The sequence below is a fragment of the Myxocyprinus asiaticus genome, chromosome 49 (genome assembly GCF_019703515.2).
Source record: "Myxocyprinus asiaticus isolate MX2 ecotype Aquarium Trade chromosome 49, UBuf_Myxa_2, whole genome shotgun sequence".
NCBI classification, from domain to species: domain Eukaryota; kingdom Metazoa; phylum Chordata; class Actinopteri; order Cypriniformes; family Catostomidae; genus Myxocyprinus; species Myxocyprinus asiaticus.
Window position 1 is genome coordinate 24,140,155 of NC_059392.1, and position 20,846 is coordinate 24,161,000.

General features: G+C 40.3%; 1 protein-coding gene across 1 annotated transcript; it reads left to right on the forward strand.

Annotated features, from left to right (window-relative positions):
- Window positions 1-359: 359 nt before the first annotated feature.
- On the forward strand, window positions 360-4,182 carry LOC127438203 (uncharacterized). The gene is made up of 5 exons (XM_051693612.1): window positions 360-2,066; window positions 2,212-2,544; window positions 2,752-2,868; window positions 3,038-3,135; window positions 3,320-4,182. Exons 1-5 carry the CDS (start codon window positions 1,991-1,993, stop codon window positions 3,413-3,415), a joined length of 720 nt encoding a protein of 239 aa, XP_051549572.1. The 5' UTR covers window positions 360-1,990; the 3' UTR covers window positions 3,416-4,182.
- The last annotated feature ends 16,664 nt before the right edge of the window (window positions 4,183-20,846 follow it).

Consider the following 20,846-nt stretch of genomic DNA (forward strand, 5'->3'; position numbering starts at 1 on the left):
TATATTTGAAGCTTAACACTTCTGTGGAAGAGGTGTGTGTGTGTGTGTGGGTGGGTGTGTGGGTGTGTGTGTGTGTGTGTGTGTGTGTGTGTGTGTGTGTGTGTGTGTTTATTTTTTTATTTTTTTTAATTACATCCGGCAAGCCTACTGCATACATTTATTATATTATTAATTGTGTTTGTGTAATTAACAGTGAAATATTTATTTGTTACTTAATGTTTTGTTTTTACAGCAAAACCTACTTCAGAACCAACGGTCAAAACAACAAACTCTTCCATGAGCCCACATCCAGAGAGGATTGTAACTTTCCTGATTGCTGTTTTTGTAATTATTTTGAACTATATATGAGTTTGCTGGACATCTGTACTGTTTGTGTTTTACAAACTGATGTGCCTTTCTGTTATCACAGTTGGCTGTACCTGAAGCCCAAATGTATTATGTTCTGACTGCTGTAAAACACTCATTTATAGTGAGTGTAAGAGTAAAAATACTTACCATCTCAAAGAGTATATAGCATCACTCTTGTATGTTTATACTTGTTTTCAATGCATCTGTGCAAGTAAATAAACACATTATGTACACAGAATAATAGTTAGTAAGTACATCACAATGGTTGATTTTCATCTGAAGCAACTTGTAGTATACACTATTTAATAGACTATTTTTATAAAATAGTCAACTATGCTTAACCATGTGCTTAACCAAAAATTAACCATAGTTACTATATTAACACCATATACTGTAGTAACACCATGGTTAATTGCTTCAAAACTATGACTTCTGCCAAAAAACATGGGTTACTACAATATAACTATAATAAAGCCATGGTTAATTTGACCTGAAACAAACCTTTCAACTGACCGTCACAGTGTTTTATTAACCTTTATATAGTTTTTTATTTATTATTATAAGTTGTATTTAAGGAAATGTTAAGATTGGAGACAGATGGGGAAAAGTGGGACAAAAGGCAGAACTGAACCCAGGTCATCCGTATGAAAAAAGTACATCTTTACTTTTAACACACTACGCTATAAAGCAAAACAGTGTAGTTTCAGAAGTTAAAATCCTATTTACTTTTTCCATAAACAAATTGATTTTCAATGATAACTATAAACCTTTTAAAAACCTGTTCATCGACAGTATATGCTTCCATAGTATGCGTTATTTCATCTTCACTGTTTAAAAATCGTGTTTGGTAACAGAATTCCTGGTGAACGAGAAAGATCCAGAACCATGTTCAATATAGCCTATTAGACGTGATCAGGTGTGACCGCTCACTCCCATGAATGATGCAGCCAAGTCAGTCTCCCTTCATCCTTAAACTACGTATATATTTGTACTTATCTGAATATTTAGTAATAAACGTAAAATATATTTTTTCTATACTTATAATCAACAACCTGAAATCAATAGTTTTATATATTCCCATTCTTTTTTTTATTGACCTACATCATTTGCATTGCTTCATGGGATTGTAGTTTGTGCCCTCATGAAAGACAGTAAGTACACAGTCTTGTACCTTTTTCCTTGTGTCCAATTTGTAAATACCTTTTTGCCTAAAATCAAAGATTGTATTGATGTGATTCACCTTGGAGCTGGTTGCTTTGGTTTATGACTCATTATTAGGGCCATAGTGTTCCTAATAAAGTTACCAGTGAGTGTAAAATTATGGGTATGGTTCAAAGTAATCACCCATGGTGTTTTGAATGTAACATCACACCGTGAATAGTTAAAAAATGACTTTTAAAGATCTGTCCACTATAGTGGACATCATACACCAGAGGATTAAATATGGATTCTAAAAGAATATTTAGCATATTTGACAAACACTGATCTTGTAGTATACTTATATCAACCAATTATATTGATTTAATACAAAAAATAAAGAGTGGAAAAATAGAGTTCTGTTAGAGCAGGCCGAGCACCTCCCCCTCTTCTTGGTGCCTTTGAGGTTTTCATTTATATTTGTGGTGTTTCCGCTCAAAGAAAGATGTTTTTCTGTGGTAGAACGCAGAAGTTGTGCTCAAATCAGGGTTACAAAATGAAGATCTTGCAGCTTCAAATCTGTGAGTTTTTAAATGCATTTAAATAAGATTTTAAAAGTTTCTGGGCTCATTCAGTGAATTATTTGGATTTTAATAAGAATGTGTGTGTGTGGGTTTTTTATTTTATTTATTTATTTATTTTTAATTCATATATTATTTTTCGTAGATCTATTCATGTGGAATGAAGTCACAGAGGCTCTAACAAAAATACAAGCATCTTCAGGTGATAATGTGACTTTAACCTGTAAACTTGATATAAAGGAGATTTACTGGTACAAACAGAACTCACCGGATCCTCCAGTGTTGATATTACGCTCTTTCAGTAGTACATATGAAGGAGCTGATTATGAAAACAGCAGTTTCAAACACAAATATTCACTGAAATCCAACAGCTGTTTGTTTATCAAAAATATCACCACTGAAGAATTAGGAGTTTATTACTGTGTGAAAGTTGATACACCACTCAAATTCAGCAATGCCACCATAATCTACATCGCCGGTAAGTTATTTTACTATTTTGTATGAATTTTCAATCCATATGATCAATTTGTGTCAATATTGAATATACTGTAAACAATTAAAAATGAACATTTAAACTCCTATTTTGACAACTTCCACGTTCTATGAAAAGATATGTAATAACATGTTAATTGAATAATTAATGAGTTAAGGTTAAAATTAAAAATAAAAACATTGCATTTTACAGATTTTGTCTACAAGAATCAGACAGAGTCAGATGATTCTCTACAACTTCAGACATCATGGAACAGTCTTACCATCACATCTGTCTTGCTGAATGCTTTTTTGATCATTGCAGTAATTGGTGTGTACTTTTTACTAAATCCAGATGAAGGTTATCTCATCATACTGACTACAAGGAGAAACGTTTTAAATGTACACTAATGTAATAATATTCCACATGCTCTTTGTCTGTTTGTTTAAACTGTTGTAAAGTGTCATGAATTCAGTGTTAAGTCACTCTACTGTTTCAGGACTGGTGAAGATCTGCCTTGATGCAACGAGAAGACTTAAAAAGACTTCAAATAAACCTCAGAGTACCACGGCAGCTCAATACTCAAATGATCCACAGGTAGGAGTAGTCTTTTATTAAACGTTAGCTTAATTTATATGTATATATGATGCATGTATATTAAATAGCATAGACAAAATCCACTGTTTAAATTATCTGAATTTTTTTAAATATAAAAATCAATACAGTAGCACACAGTATGTTGTCATATATGGCATTAATGGAAAATATCTTGCTCTTTCAGTATGCTGCAATCAGTTTCCCCATGCAACCCAGTGGAACCAGGCCTTGTCAGGACCAGAGCATCTACTCTCTTCTACGGCCAATAGAAGCTGTATGAAGAAAAGGAAGAAAAGCAGGTTGCGTAATAGCCTCAGTATTTATATTTTAATTGTTTAACAATGTTACAAGATGTTTCTTCAATGGATTTGAATTATTTGTGTTAATTGTGTTCATATGGTCTCAAGTTTGGCCACATCGAATTTAAGTTTCTCTTGGTCATGTCATAGTTTTGATGAAGTTACTATTATTATATAGACTTCAGACACAGTCACATTGAATTAAATCCTAAAGTTTATTACACTTTTTGTTTTCTTTTTTACACAAAAAACTATTCTGTGTTATAAAAAACATTTACTGTATGAACACACAGAGTAATCAATTCATAGTAATGTTCAGTTCTGAGACTGTTTGTAACACATTACAATAAAGTTTAAAGATCATTATAATTAAAATATAATTAAAATGCTAAATGCATATAAGGGAGAGAGGAATAGTTGTCACATGGATAAGTGGTCACAAAAGGCCATATATCTCAATGACTATGAGGTTTAGACAATTTAAAATAGAAATATCTGGGAAATTGTATTTTGTACTGTACAAATGGTCTTGTCTGTTGAATCGTGTTTAAATGTGGTCAGCGGATGTCATGATGATAAATGTAGCGAACTAGATAATGACTAAGAACCAAAATGATTGCCCAAGATTGTGTAATTTATGTGAAGAGTTATTTGTCCCAAGTTATTTGCTACTTTATTTTTCTGTTTGTCTTGCCTTCAAATACAGCTGAAGTGGAAATCACATTAAAAAAAAATCTCAATAAACGTATTAAAGAGATAATGATTTTATGTTGTGTTTTAATGTTGGGCTTGCATATTTTTTTATTTCTTAATATCTTTATTTTTGTTCTTACATATAGCAAACTGTTTCTGCATTACTTGCGGTTAATGCATATGAAGTGTGGTTTTGTGCAAATGAAGTGCTCCATTGCTTTTGTCACTTGATATACAACACATGCATGCATGCGTCTAGGCAGGTGCTTTACACTTTCACCAATCGATGATGTGTGAAGTTGACCTTTTGTCCCTATTGTGTGACACACAAGACTATAAATTAGAGCTGTCATAATTAATATTACAATATATACAATATTACATTACCTAGCCAGTTCCCTGGGGTTACGGACTGACAGGGGTCTTCAAAGCCTCAGGCCGTGTGGTCTGAGACAGTCAAAAAAAGTTGAGCACCAGGGCCGACCACTGGGGCCTCTGAGCTCTTCAGCACATCAAATGGAACAGAATGCAGGTGTTTTAAGGTCTTTTATCTTGACATGGCGTCTTTAAACAGCGAGACATGGCACAGCGGTCAAACATATCCGTCTAGTGCATGTGTACTTTAAAGAACACTTAAAGGAGTTTAGTCTGAACAGCCCCTGACTCTTACAGTAATGCTTCCTCAATATCACACAGCATGTTTCACTTAAAGTGTGAGAAAGTTCCACTAATTAACTAAGCAGTGCAAGTATTAAGTTCCTTTTGCGCTATCTAATGTGGGTAACACTTCGTGGTTCAGTTGGGTTGCTCAAACCCACTCATTGTGCATGATGCTTGGTCTACTTTTTGTTGCATCTGTATCTCTCAAAACCATACTTTGTATAACTGAGGAAAAGTTACCATGAGCAATATTTTGAAATGGTGATTGTGCATAGATGCGCCATACTTTTAACAAAATAAAAAAGATTATAATTAGGTCAATAGTTAAGTTTATGCACAACTGGAATAAAAGACTACACGTGGTCAGCACAAACTTCCTCTTCATGTGGTTGATATTCCCCTCTCAGCTTGAAAGCTCTGGCAAAAAGTTGAATCTCAACGGTGAGAAGAAATCTAAACTGCATCAAGTTGCAGCATTTGATCAAACTGAGGATTTTGCAGCTTCAGCTCTGTAAGTTTCTTTTTCTTTATGAGTGTCTTTTCATATGCTTCTAAATGACACGACGAAAGTTTTGAAAAATGTGTGATCTTTAAAAATGTTTGATCTAAAGTTTGTGCCAAAATGCCTGACATTGTGTAGGAAAATATAAATTGTGCTTAATTGTTTATGCAAAATTAAGATTTTAAATAAAACCACTGACCAGATGGTGAAGGAAAAACAAACAGAATGCATGCGTACATACAGCATACATGGGAACTTCTTCAATACTGTTTAAAAAAAAACATCTCAGTTTGTTGAGAGAATGAACAGAATGTGCAGAGCTGTAATCTAGACAAAGAATGGCTGCTTTGAAGAATGTAAAATATATGATAGTTTTGATTTGTTTAGCTTTATTACATATTCATTACATATTTTCAATACTTCCATTTGTTTAATTTCATAGTTGTGATAATTTTACTATCATTCCAACATGTGGAAAACATGTTCAAAATTTGGACTGCCAGTGCACATGCCATAAATACATACATTTATGATGTTTGAAAGGGAAACAATCCTAATAATTTGTATGTGTTTCTTTGATTTTCATCTCACAGTTCTAGTCATATGGTGTTAAGCTGCAGAGACTTTAACAGATCAACTCACAGATTTGGAACAAAATGAGACCATAAACTGTGATTTTGATTATGGAGAGATTATTTGGTTTTTACTGAAACTTCCAGAGCCCGTTATCAAACCCTTTTTACTTCAAAAAAACATTCAGACACGAATATTCAGTGCAATCTAAACATCATCTGTATATTAAAGATGTCACTCTTAAGAAGTTAGGAGTTTATTACTGTATGAAAATGCATACGACAGGTGGATAATTGTGTAATGGCACCAGATTACACATTATTGGTAAGTGGCCATTTAGAGATCGTCATATTGATGATTACTGATAGAATAATTTGATACTTCCTTTTTAGACACTTACAAAGAACAAACATTAATAAAACTCTTTCAATGGTTGCACAGTGCTAAATGTATTGTATATTATACTGTAGAACCAATTCCAGGGAGCAGAATCAGACACAATGGGAGATTATTCTCCTCATATCTGGTCTGCTGAATGGTGTTCTGATCATTTCGATCATAGGTGAGTTATTTTTCTTTAGGCCTATGTGTTCAAATAGAAGCATTATGGTCTTAATGTTAAATCTGAATTCTCATTCCAAGGATTAATGAAGGTGTTGGTTTATGAAAGAAAGAGAACCGGGGAAAGCTCAAAACAATTTCAAGATACTGATCTACAGAAGCCTCAAATTATGGATCTTGAACAACCTCAAGACTTAACCGAAGCACAGATAAATTGTATGGATCTGTGTTAATATCACAGTATTAACAAAAGGGATAGTTCACCAGAATGGAACAATCACAGTGAGTTATTCATTGGAATAAAGTCATTAATTTGTAGTTATTTTTTAACGAATAGAATTGTTTCCATCATAACTCTGTTAATCTAACTCTTTTAAACTCTGTTAAATGGTAATACTGTTTCCCCGTCTTTTTTCAGTACACAGAGGTGGAGCTTCCACTGTTTATAAAGTTTCAGTCCAGTCAACACCACCTATAGCTGCCAAATGCCTAAATGCACAACCACAACTGACCTCATTGAGTTTCATTTCTTAAAACGTTTGATAAAGTATCATTGATCAAGTATTGTATAACTTTACCCATGTAGATATCTCCTTAACCATTAACTTTAAATCAGGCAGCAGATTTAGCTCATCAGGTTGTAGGGAAATTTGGATAATGTAGATGTACATGGTACGGATTAAAGTGCCGCGTACCTCCATCATTAATGCAGGGAAATTTATAATGGAACTAGTCACGTTCAACAACCATTATAAGAAAGATACGTAAATGACAAATAATTAGATTATTTGTCTGAATAAAATTCTCTACCATTAAAATCTTTATACATCTCGTTGTATCAGCTCACAATTTCTATTTTAAGGAATTAGCTTCAGTAAGGGAATTATGATTAATTCACTTATTAGCGTAATATTATTCTCATGGTTTATTGAAAATAATATCACAAATATTTTAGGTATATAGATGGGGCAAGGAGACCCATCTCTCTGGAGCTGGTGCACAGACCACTCCATCCCCAGGTGGAGGGCCGGGAGGAGAATCATTTGTTTCTTTTTTCGCCGCATGCTCCAGAGGATGCGGTACCCAAAGGTTCAGCAAAAGAACAGTTTCCTTGTTTCCAGGGTCACATGCCCGGTGTGCACAGCCGTCGTCACGACTGCCGTCCACCGTTCATTTTTTGTAGGGTTGGCACTCCAGCGGCAGACCCCCCGCCCCTGGGTACCCAGCTGTGGCACGAATACCTCCGCACAGGATTAGTGCCGATGGACCTCGGGGACGAGACTCCTCCTCCCCCCTCCTCGGCCAATTTCATGGTGGGCAACAGGAGCCAGGTGAGTGCTTCGATGTCCCTCGACTCAGCATGGCCACGGGGCTCGAGTCCCCTTGACGTGGCACCTCGAGCTCCGCCCAGCCGCGAGGCCCCACCCGCTGGTACGTCCGACACAGTTATCCCCTTGGTCCCCCTCACCCGGAGTTTGGATGCGTGGCTCGTGCTTTCCAACCCGTCGCGATGGCTGACCCGGACCGTCCGACTCGGCTACGCAATTCAGTTCACCAGGCGCCCGCCCAGGTTCAGCGGTGTCCGCTTCACCTCGGTAAAGGGCGAGAATGCCGCTACCTTGCTTGCGGAGAGCCTGTCCCTCCAGCCGAGATGAGGAAAGGGTTCTACAGCCCTTACTTCATCGTACCAAAGAAAGGCAGTGGGTTGCGACCAATCTTGGACCTGCGAGTACTGAACCGGGCCTTGCACAGACTCCCGTTCAAGATGCTGATGCGAAAACGCATTCTAGCGAGCGTCCGACATCTAGATTGGTTCGTTGCGGTAGACCTGAAGGACGTGTACTTCCATGTTTCGGTCCTACCTCGACACAGACCCTTCCTGTGGTTTGCCCTCGAGGGCCAGGCGTACCAGTAAAAGGTCCTCCCCTTGGCCTGTCCTTGTCCCCTCGTGTCTTCATGAAGGTCGCGGAGGCAGCCTTTGCCCCGCTAAGGGAAGTGGGCATCCGCAACTTTCTCAACGACTAGCTGATCTTAGCTCACTCTCGAGAGTTGCTATGTGCACACAGGGACCTCGTGCCTCAGCCGACTGGGGCTTCGGGTCAACTGGGAAAAGAGCAAGCTCTCCCTGGTTCAGAGCATCTCCTTTCTCGGTCTGGAGTTGAACTCGGTCTCGATGACAGCGCGTCTCACGAACAAACGCACTCAGTCGGTGCTGAACTGTCTAAAGGCGTTCAGACAGAGGACAGCGGTTCCACTGAAACTTTTTCAGAGGCTCCTGGGGCATATGGCATCCACATCGCTCGAGTTGATGCATATGAGACCGCTTCAGCACTTGCTTCAGACTCGAGTCCTGAGATGGGCATGGCGCCGCGGGACACATCGCGTGGCCATCACACAGATTTGTCGCCACCTCTACAACCCTTGGATCGACCTGGCATTTCTACGGGCAGGGGTTCCCCTAGAGCAGGTCTCCAGATGCGTCGTGGTTACAACAGATGCCTCCAAGATGGGCTGGGGCTCCATTTGCAATGTGCACACAGCTGCCGGTTCTTGGACTGGCCCGTGGCTGCGTTGGCACACCAACTGCCTAGAGTTGTTGGCAGTACTGCTCGCCTTGCGGAGGTTTCGGCTGTTGATCCAGGGCAAGTACATGTTGGTCCGGACAGACAACACAACGATGGTAGCTTACAACAACCGCCAAGATGACATACACTCCCATCGCATGTCACAACTCGGCAGCTGTCTCCTCCTCTGGAGTCAGCAGCGCCTCAAGTTGCTATGAGCCACTCACATCCCGGGCGACCTCAACACTGTAGCGGATGCGCTGTCACGTCAGGTTACCCTCAGTGGAAAGTGGAGACTCCACCCTCAGGTGGTCAAGCTGATTTGGAGTCGATTTGGTTGAGCACAGGTAGACCTGTTTGCTTCCCAGGAATCTTCCCACTGCCCGCTTTGGTACACCCTGACCAAGGCACCTCTCAGTATAGACGCGTTGGCACAACGGGAAGACCCCCAGAGATGCGCAGTCGGATTGGTGCTTTCCTTCCTGCAGGAGAGGCTGGAGGGGCAGCTGTCCCCCTCCACCTTGAAGGTGTATGTAGCCGCTATTTTGGCTCATCACGATGCAGTAGATGGTAAGTACTTGGGGAAGCATGACTTGATCATCTGGTTCCTGTGAGGCGCTAGGAGGTTGACCCCTTCTAGACCGTGCCTCGTTCCCCCATGGGACCTCTCTGTAGTCCTTCAGGGTCTACGGGGAGCACCCTTTGAGCCCTTGGAGTAAGCTGAGCTTAAGGCACTCTCTTTCAAGACTGCCCTCCTGACTGCGCTCACTTCCATCAAGGGGGTAGGGGAGCTGCAAGCGTTCTCTGTCAGCGAATCGTGCCTGGAGTTTGGTCCGGGTTACTCTCACGTCATCCTGAGACCCCGACCGGGCTATGTGCCAAGGTTCCCATGACCCCTTTTAGGGATCAGGTGGTGAACCTGCAAGCACTGCCCCAGGAGGAGGCAGACCCAACCTTGGCATTGCTGTGTCCGGTGTGAGTTTTACGCGTCTATTTGGATCGCACGCAGAGCTTTAGAAGCTCCGAGCAGCTCTTTGTCTGCTTTGGTGGACAGCGGAAAGGAAGCGCTGTCTCCAAACAGAGGATCGCCCACTGGGTCATTGATGCCATCTCTATGGCATATCAAGCTCAGGACGTGCCACTCCCTGCTGGGTTATGAGCCCACTCTACCAGGAGTGTGGCGGCCTCTTGGGCCCTGGCCAGTGGTGCCTCTTTGGCAGTCGAGTTTGCGGAGAAACTCACTGCCGGCTCAGTAAGTGCGCTGGTAAGGCCCTGTACTGAGGTAGGTGCTCCGCATGTGGTGGTTCCCCATAGGTAACCCTTTGTGTTATATCTTCCATAAAATCATTTCCCTCTTGGTAATCTACATCTTCCTTGAACAGAGGGCCCTCTGCTCCGGTCGCCATGCTTGTAGGAACTCCTCCCCCCTTGGGTAGGACCTACCATGCGACTCTCCACGACATACTTCCGACAAGACTTGGTAAGACCATGTGATGTATTTCCACTTGAAGTACCCCCCCCCTTCTCTGGGCGGGGTGTGGTCTCCGCGGTGTCTTCCCCTTGGGAGTGACACCCCCCCCCCACGTGGACACTCGCGGATCCCAGTCTGTTAATAAAATTCCACTCTTTTTCGGGAGAAAAAAGAGGGAAAGAGGCCTCGGCTGGGCTAGTCTGTCCCTATAGTTGGGCAGTCGACTTGTCCCTGATGGACCGTTCGACACCCATAAGAGCATTGGGGGAGGTTATGTGATGGCCTGGTGCGCTGGCTATGAGGCACACAGCAGTATGCCCGTCACACACCGCCAGTTCACGCAACACAGTTCAGCTAGTTGTGGCGTTTTGTATAGGGACCCCTAGTGTCACTAGATTGACTTTCGTAACCTCCATTCCCTGATGGACGGAATGAGACATTGTGTACCTCTTGCCACAATGCTGAACTACCTGCTGAAATGGCCGGGACCTTGTCTCGGCTCCTCAGCACAAAACCTGAATGAGTGGTTGCATACCAGATCCTTTTATACCCGTATGTCCGGGGGAGTGGCATGCAAATTCCACTCACCAATTCTCATTGGCCTTTTTTCAAAAGATCAGAGGTGTTTCGGGCTCCCAAGCGTGACCCCTAGTGTCACTACATCAACACAACGTCTCGTTCCCTCCATCAGGGAACGGAGGTTACGCAAGTAACCATGACGTTTTCAAGTCATGTGCTATCTGGACAAGTCTCTTTTGTTTGTTTTAATGGCCATATGTGGTTCATTTAGCTGGATTTTAGGGAGCCATTTTGTCAGCTCTTAGTTTTATGGCTCTGAGGAATTTCCGGTGCTCTAGGCCATCTTGGTGAAAGTTTTAATTCTTCTTAATTTCCTTCTGCCAGGCTACTTCGATCCTACAAGGTATCTCTAACACCAAAAAACAGTGCATGTTTGACTGTTTAATTTAGAATTTAAGCTATAAGTGAACGTGAATTTTCTGTGAAACGTCTATCACTTAATATATTAGATGTAACAATTTTAAACTTTCTATTTTAATTTAAATAATTTTTTGATATTGCAGAATTAACTATTAAAAAGCCATATTCAACTTCTGCATTCTGTATTGTTGTGCATTTGATAGATTTATAATAAATACATGAAATTTATTTCAATGTAGAATGTGTCTTTCTGTAGTCCAGAATTTCAGTTAAGTACAACATTGGTCCATTGTATATGAAATGACATTGGAGGATATCAACTGTTAATTTTATCACGGGTTAGCTGCAGTCTGATTACATTGTGAATTTGGTGATAGGAGGTCGAAAGTTCTGCTGCTGAAATCAGTACTCACTGAAATTTGAACCACTGCCCCCAGTGGTCGAAGCTGGAAGTGTTGTTGAGGTAAAATTGTCCACAGGGTGGCGCCAAAAGCGAGTTTCAGTTGTAAATGATGTGCAGAACATGTATCACAAAACCCCAACCCTAAACCTAACATGGAGTAAATCATGGAGTAAACATTTTATTTTACAGCAAAAATGCAGCTTCCAAACCATGCTCACCATTGCTTATATGAACGTGATTACTTCCTGGTTTTCATAGGACCAGAACCCATGTCACAGAGATTGCACGTGCAGCATGCTATGAGTTGCACCACAAGGAAGGTAAGCACATTTGAATTGATGCAAAAATGTTTGATGGGAAATAGTGCTTGTCAGGAATTCAGCTAAGTTCAGGGTACATGAACTTTTAGAAGCAACATGTCGTTTTACCATGTGATAGCTGTCCTGTGCTATGGACTTGAGTCAATGTAAGGTAAAACATTTGATATAGGTATAGGTTAGGCTGGACTATCTATGCTACTTACAAACTATTTGTATAATGTGTAAGAAAGATTGTTTTTTTTTTTTTACTAGCAGTTTTTATTCAGTATTTTCATTAAAGCTGTTACAATAAAAACTGAATGATGTTCTCAGTGTTTTCTTTCAATATTTCTACTAATGACACCAACTAGTGTTAAAAATTACATTGGTGTATATTGTAACAATGGAAGTCCTTGTGTTCCAAGTCTTCTGAAGCCATACAATATCTTTGCGAATAACAGGTCGAAATATAAGTTGTTATTTGCTGGTAATTTTACCTTTTTTTTAAAATGATACAAGCACAAGTGAGATTTGAGAGCTCCAAAAGAGGGGAAGATTTATAGTGAATAACAAATTGAATTTCAGTCTGTTCCTCACACAAGTTTTCATATGACTTCAGACTTGAAGCCCTGAAGTCTTTTGAACTACTTTTATGGTACTCTGTGGCAGCGGGGGTGTGGTCAAGCATCTCTCCGGAGAGAGAGAAAGCGGTAAGGGCGCTTACACCTGAGCTAAATTATGTCTAACACCTGTCTCTAATTTCAGTGAGCACGGGGAGAGCGGCATAAATAGAGCGACACAACACTTAGTCGAGAGAGAGACTGGATACGACAAAGCCGAGCCAGAGCAAGGATTTTCTAATACTGAAAGTTTATTTGTGAAAGCAGTGTGTGTTAGTGTTTAGTTTAGTGCATAGAGGTAAACTGTGAAGTAGTGTCGAGGAAGAGGGGAAATAAAGCCTCACCTTAAGAAGGAAAAACTGCTTCTCGCTTCATCTTTTACATACTCTAATGGTGCTTTTTGCCCTTTTTGAAGCTTGACAGTAGTTTAATTCAGCATCCACATTTGTTGTATTGAAAAGAGTAGATCAGACATCTCCTTTTTATGTTGCATGGAAGAAATTAAAATTACATAGCAACAACATTCTGATTCACAATTTGGTGTCTAGTTAAGATACATCTGCACAACTGTGCTTACCTGTGGCTAACACCTCTATAAATCGTTCAGACAAGCTGAGTAAAATGTTCCACTTGTTTTGAGCAATACAAGCAATTAACCACTAAGTCTCACCTTCTTCAAGAGTTTTTCTTTTTGACGTTAGGTGACTTTGTGCATCAAATTCTCACAATTTTCTGAATCTCAGAAGTGATTTGTAGGTGTTGTAAAATTATTTTGTGCATTAAGAGAAAGATGTTCTGTGTGTGTTTGGCCCCTAAATGTCTTTGACAATTAAGCCAAATGTATGCCTTTGTATTATATGACAATATTAAAGCAAGTGGCATTTATTTCAAGAAAGCACAGCATTGGTTTCCTGAAAGGATGCTGTGTCAAGAAGCTGACGCTATAGGAGCACCTCTCAAGGGACGTTGACTTTGAAACCCTTTACAATCATGCCAATTTGACTGGCTGGTGACACTTGGTGCTCTGTCTTAAGATAACATCATCATGGGCATATAAGCCGGATCCCAGCGTCACACGATCAGGACTTTCAGACTTAAGGAAGGAGAGCGTATCTCTCATTCCCTTAACAGTGAAAAATAAGTAATCTTAAACAGTTTTCATGAGAGCGCTAATTCTAAGTAAAATTTTCGTGCCAGCGTAAAGCACAAGTGGCTGTGGGTGAGAGTGTTTGCGCTACTGTGGGTATATTGTGTGTACATGAAGTGCCGCAAAGCACAATTTGCTATTTTCCTGATAAATAGGTTATTGCACTAAGACGTTTCAAAAGCAGGTTTTATCTTAGCATATAATCTAATTTTAATTCCTGCATTTACAGTTTGAAGATTCCACCAACAGGTGGTAATAAAGTTCATGTCCAAACTTTGAAAATACAGTGGAACATCTAATTATGTCCATGACGATCACTGTTGTATCCGTATATTTATGATATTTGTGTTAATCTTAAGGTCATGGTTTATTTTTCAGTTATTATCATTATTATTATTATATTTATTTATAATTGTATTTATGATCTAATTTGTATTAGTAATTTTCCACCTGTCGTACAGTGATTTTAAGATTGTACAAATGGTTCCTGTCTAAGTCAAAAATGTTCTGAGTTTTGCATGCAGCCCAATGGAGGATTCTACTTTTTCGACCGGTGTCGTGATGAAATGAGTCCAAAGTCAAGTCCCCAGGGGGATAACGTTTGTAATGCCTTATCAAAAAACTATCAAAATAACTTGACTGGCTTCACATAAATGATGAACATGTTTATTTAAAGAAAACATTCATGCATTAATGACATATAGAGGGGTGGGCAGAGGTGCCAAAGTATGATAGAAGGAGCAGGGGTTGCTAGTGGAGGCAGTCTCACACTAGGGTCCGCTAGGGGGATGGGAAACTGGGAGGTATAGAATAGGTGGAATTGGAGAATGGAAATTAGGAGGAAGCAATGAAGAGACAGTGGTGGTTGTGGCCACATAATTAGCTCTGCCAGAGCTGAAAAGCACTGGAGGGATCGTTACGCCCGAACGCTTTCGGTTAACAAAAAAGCAATCAGAACATGTATAATTTGTTTAGGATTTAATTTATTCTCTGTATTAAAATTGTAAACTCTTAATTTATCTGTCCTCTTTTCTTTTTTCTCTTCTCTTCTCTGTCTTTTCTTTCTTTTTTTCATTTTGGTTGTGGTGTTAATTATTGTCATGTTTCAATTAAGCAAATAATAATAAAAAAAAATCTCTCGCTGGCTGGCAGAAGCTGGCACGGACGGATCACATGATGCGTTTTCTCTCTCTCTCTCTCTCTCTCTCTCTCTCTCTCTCTCTCTCTCTCTCTAAGTTTATTTACAAAGCATAGGCTACTTGCAATAAACAACGTTGATCTCTGAAGAAAAAATAAATAAATAATAATTATTATTATTTCTGCATTGCGTATACGACTGTCACGTGACAAAAAAACGAACGACTCGGACCAAAAGAGTTGAAAGGCGAACTAATCATTTCAGTTTCCTGTACAGCGCCTCTGCGGTTTTCACGTAAAAAAAAACAAAAAAACAAAAAAAAAACGGAGGTTGCGCAATGCGCATGCGCAGCCAACACAAAGTGAACGATTAACACTCTGAGACTACTCGTTCTTCTGAGTCACTTAAAAGATTCGTTCAAAATGAACGCATCGTTCATGAACGACCCATCACTACTGTATTCTGTACTGAAGTGACAATGAAAGTCTAGAATGTGTTAGGGAGGATCCACGTCCCCTCCAGCTCTTCTCTCTATTCAAAAGTACCCATGTTTTCTGAAGCAATATAAAGCTCTGCTGCCCTCTGGAGGGCAATCATGATGGCTCAGATTTGTCAAACAGAGCCAAGTATGCTGCAGGCTGAAGATCTCCAAATGGGGGCAGAATCTCCAAAAGAGGGTGGTGTTACTCCAGAAGAGGGCAGGTTTATTTCAAAAGTGGGTTGTGGCAACTCCAAAATGGGGCGTCACTTCCACGCACGGTTAAGCTTAGGGAAAGGGTTAGGTTAGAGGCTCCCTATATCTTGCTGGCTGTTTGGAGCTCCCGCCCCTTTTTGAAGCTCTGCCTGCCGTTATATCCATCTCAACAGTCTTCTTATTTTGTGTATACTGTATATTGTATATTATTAGGTGTATATTTTGTTGTGTAACAGATGTGTACACTGTGTTATGTGTAAATCAGATGTTTATTGTAAATGTCATACTGCTATGTTGCTGGGAGCCACACCCAAGACTTTCACCCACTGTTGCACTTGTGTATATGGTTGTGTGACAATAAAGGGATTTGATTTGATTTGGATTTGAACAGAGTAGTAGTACAGAATCAGAATCAGAATGAGCTTTATTGCCAAGTATGCTTACACATACAAGGAATTTGTCTTGGTGACAGGAGCTTCCAGTGTACAACAATACAAAAACAATACAAAAACAGCAGCAAGACATAGATAATAATAAAAAATAAAAATAAAAACTAATTATACACATACATACAGACACACACATACATACACACACACATACACATTGGTAGTGCAAATCTAATACAATCTGTTATGTACAGTGCATATGTTTTGTTTTGTTTTGTTTGAGGAATGAAATGGCAGAAGAGGTTGGATGTGTTGGATAGATATAAGAAAGACTAAACTGTGTATTGCACATAGTTATTGCTCAATGGGGCAATTTAACTGTTCATGAGATGGATATCCTGGGGGAAAAAACTGTTCCTGTGCCTGACGGTTCTGGTGCTCAGAGCTCTGAAGCGTCGGCCAGAAGGCAACAGTTCAAAAAGGTAGTGGGCAGGGTGGGTGGGGTCCAGAGTGATTTTTTCAGCCTTTTTTCCTCACTCTGGAAGTGTATAGTTCTTGAAGTGGGGGCAGGGGGCAACCAATAATCCTCTCAGCAGTCCGAACTGTCCTTTATAGTCTTCTGATGTCTGATTTCGTAGCTGAACCAAACCAGACCCTTACTGTTCAGAGGACAGACTCAATGACTGCTCAGTAAAACTGTATCAGCAGTGCCTGTGGCAGGTTGAATTTCCTCAGCTGGCGAAGGAAGTACAACCTCTGCTGGGCCTTTTTCACAATGGAGTCAATGTGGGTCTCCCACTTCAGGTCCTGTGAGATGGTAGTGCCCAGGAACCTGAATGACTCCACTGCTGCCACAGTGCTGTTTAGAATGGTGAGGGGGGTTAGTGTTGGGGTGTTCCTCCTAAAGTCCACAGTCATCTCCACCGTTTTGAGCGTGTTCAGCTCAAGGTTGTTTTGACTGCACCAGACAGCCAGCTGTTTAACCTCCCAGTGCTGATTGTACAGGTGCTGGAAGTGAGTTTCCCCTGTCTCACAAGCTGCTGCCTGTCCATCAGAAAGCTGGTAATCCACTGACAGATAGACATGGGAACAGAGAGTTGGTGTAATTTATTCTGGAGTATAGCTGGGATGATGATGTTGAAAGCTGAATTGAAGTCCACAAAAAGGATCCTCGCATATGTCCCTGGTCTGTCCAGATGTTGCAGGATATGATGCAATCCTATGTTGACTGCATCATCCACAGACCTGTTTGCTCGATAAGCAAATTGAAGGGGATCTAGAAAGGGTCCAGTGATGTTCTTCATGTGGGCCAACACCAGTCTCTCAAATGATTTCATGACCACAGACGTCAGGGCGACGGGTCTGTAGTCATTAAGTCCTGTGATTTTTGGTTTCTTTGGGATGGGGATGATAGTGGAACGTTTGAAGCAGCATGGGACTTCACACTGCTCCAGTGATCTATTGAAGATCTGTGTGAAGATGGGGGCCAGCTGGTTAGCACAGGATCTAAGACATGCAGGTGAAACGCCATCTGGGCCCTGTGCTTTCCTTATCCTTTGTTGTTGAAAGACACTGCTCACATCATCTTCACAGATCTTAAGTGCAGGTTGAGTAGCAGGAGGGAGGAAGAGGGGGGTTGCAGGAGGTGTTTGTGTTTGTGTGAAGTGAAGGTCAGAGTGGGTGTGGGGTGTGAGATTGGGCCTTTCAAATCTACAGTAGAAAGGCTTAAAGTTTATGAAGAGTGCCTCTAAATTAGGACAGCACATCTTCTTCAGCATTGTTACATGTGTACACCAACATTCACTGATGTAAAAACACGTTCCACCGCCTCTCGTTTTCCCCATTAAATTTGTAGTGCAATCCACTCTGAACAGCTGGAAGCCCGGTAGATGTAATGTGCTGTCCGGAATGGCTTCACTCAGCCATGTTTCCGTGAAGCACAATGCAGCAGAATTTGTAAAGTCCTTATTTTTGCAGGTGAGGAGAAGTAATTTGTCATGAAGTGATGGTCCGAGGTTAGTTATGTTGATATCATTAACTACTTTGAGTTGTTATGACAGCCAACAACTGCACAAGTTGAGCCTAAAGTTAATTTTTACTCCAAATAACACTTAAATGGTTGTTGTTCTCCGTTTGAATTGCTCATTTCAGTAGTTTTACACTGTGTCTTGAAACAAGAAACACAAAACAGGCAATTAGAATCATCATGGTGCCGCCCAGTGGTTGCTCATGAAAACTGTGGATAGGTCTCTGCAGACTAATAATGGGTGTTTTCAAATCTGTGGGCGTTTTCAAACCGGTATGGGAATTTCTAAACTATCCAATGAAAATAGGGAATCTCAGTGTAGTAATCAGTGGGCATTTCCAAACAGGATGGACATTTTTAAACTATCCAATGAAAATTGGGAATCTCAATGTAGTAATCAGTGGGCATTTCCAAACAGGATGGACATTTTTAAACTATCCAATGAAAATTGGGAATCTCAATGTAGTAATCAGTGGGCGTTTCCAAACAGGATGTACGTTTCTAAACTATCCAATGAAAATAGGGAATCTCAATGTAGTAATCAGTGGGCGTTTCCAAACAGGATGGGCGTTTCTAAACTATCCAATGAAAATAGTGAATTTCTATGTAGTAATCAGTAGGCGTTTCCAAACGGGATGGGCATTTCTAAACTATCCAATGAAAGTAGGGAATCTCAATGGTTTGAAAATGCTCACTGATTGGGAAAAGCCCATTTTTGTTCTGCAGAGATGTCACATGTAAGCGAGCCGATTGGCTAACCGATAACAAGAACCTATCAGCTTGAATGAACTTTGGTCATTGGTGAAACAGTTTGGGTTGCTATTTTGTTGCTTTTTACTCTAAGAACAATAGTTTGTATACATGTTACTGCAAACATTTTATTTATTTTTTTCCAAATGGGAATTTGGGGTGATATTGCACAGTGATTAACATAAAAGTAATTTGCGTAAAAAAAAAATTAAAAAATAAATTTTTAGCTCTGTGAAACATTTCAAAATTCTGCCTTTTTTCAATATTTAATTTAGTTTTGGAGAGGAGAAGCAGAGGGCAGGTGTTTTACACCACAATTGCTGTTGGACCATGAACCCATTTATTACATGGCTCTCTGAAATACTCGATTCTGATTGGTCAATTGTGATATCCAGCGGTCTGATATTTTTTGAATGATGACTGCTCATCTGAAAATAAAGTGATATTTCACTGGTAATTTGGGTTTTAATTTATCTTTCATACTTCTTGTATCGCTCAAATCTCATACACCTCTGTCCATTAACTTATTTATTTGGCAAGTAGTCATGTAATAAGCAGGATAGTGCAGTCCGATGGTAATTTTCACAATATAAATTCTGATGCAAAGCAGAGGTTTAACTCGCCTGTCTGTGGTCTCTTTCTTCTCACATAATAAAATAATTTCAACTCAAATCATTTTTTCAACTCAATCAGAAATGATTATTTTTGGGGGGGATTTTATCCCCTTTTCTCCCTTATTTGGCATGCCCAATTCCCAATGCTCTCTCATTCCTCGTGGTGGTGCAGTTACTCGCCTTAGTCAGGGTGGCGGAGGACAAATCTCAGTTGCCTCCGCTTCTGAAAAAAGTCAGCCTACGCATCTTATAATGTGGCGTGCTAAGCGTGTAACCTCATAGATTTAGTGTGTGTGGAGGCTCCCTCTATTCACCGCAGAATCCACACTCAACAAACCCCACTGAGAGCAAGAACCATCAAATAGCAACCACAAGAAAGGTAACCCACGTGACTCTACCCACCCTAACAAATGGGCCAATTGGTTTCTTAGGCAGTCTGGCTGGAGTCACTCAGCACACCCTGGATTCGAACTTGCAACTCAAGGGATGGTAGTCAGCGTCTTTGCTTGTTTAGCTACCCAGGTGCCACCAAATCAATATTTTATGGTTATTTAATTATTTATTTGGTAAGTAGCAGTGGTGTAGTGCCATACGCACGTATATGCCGTATGCTTACTTTTTTCCCAGGGCTGTTAGCATATAACGGATCAATATTTGCGTATACCCTTGGTATACCCACTTGTTTTGTTGCTTCGGATGTCCATAATCTTCTGTTGTGTTAGTTTCCCTTTAACTGTACTGGATGCTGTTTTGTGAAACTGGAGATTTTTTGTTGTAACTGGTGCATTATCACTTGAATTCTACCATTCCCTGCCACTGACAACCGTTGTCACTGCCATCATCGACTGAGGGAATTTATGACAGGGAGTGGAGAGAGAGTCATCCTCACGCTAAAGCAGTATCAGGTAAAATTAATTAACAAAATATGCCAAACGTCCTGTAAACTAAGGAATCGTCTTGTAATTAAGGGAAAAAATTGCGTTCCGTATGAAATCCATACGCGATGCCATTTGTCCCGTATTTTAGCATCACACACCCAAACGGCTGAGAATGTTTCACAAATCGAGATAAACTTGACCTGAAACACACACCTTTCGCGTGAGTTGTGTGAGATATCGGATGTTGCTTTACACGGACGCTACACTTGACAGAAACGGCTGGGGGAAAGATCATTGACAATAAGTCGACATCTTCTATCATGTTTTCTGTCAGAATCATCATCATTTAGTCAAAATCATATAGCATTCAAGTGCATGTTAATTGTTTCCCACCATTGGGATTTTAAAACACCAGTAAATGCACCTATTCATGCCATTACATTTTATTGCATATGTCAGAGCTTGTTCTGGAAGAGAGAGAGAGTGATTAG

Bases quoted from the DNA above. Each gene is read 5' to 3' on its own strand.
- LOC127438203 (XM_051693612.1), top strand. From the start codon at position 1,991: ATGTTTTTCTGTGGTAGAACGCAGAAGTTGTGCTCAAATCAGGGTTAC. The intron at 2,067-2,211 runs GTGAGTTTTTAA...TATTTTTCGTAG, and splicing joins GATCTTGCAGCTTCAAATCT to ATCTATTCATGTGGAATGAA. The intron at 3,136-3,319 runs GTAGGAGTAGTC...TTGCTCTTTCAG, and splicing joins AATACTCAAATGATCCACAG to TATGCTGCAATCAGTTTCCC.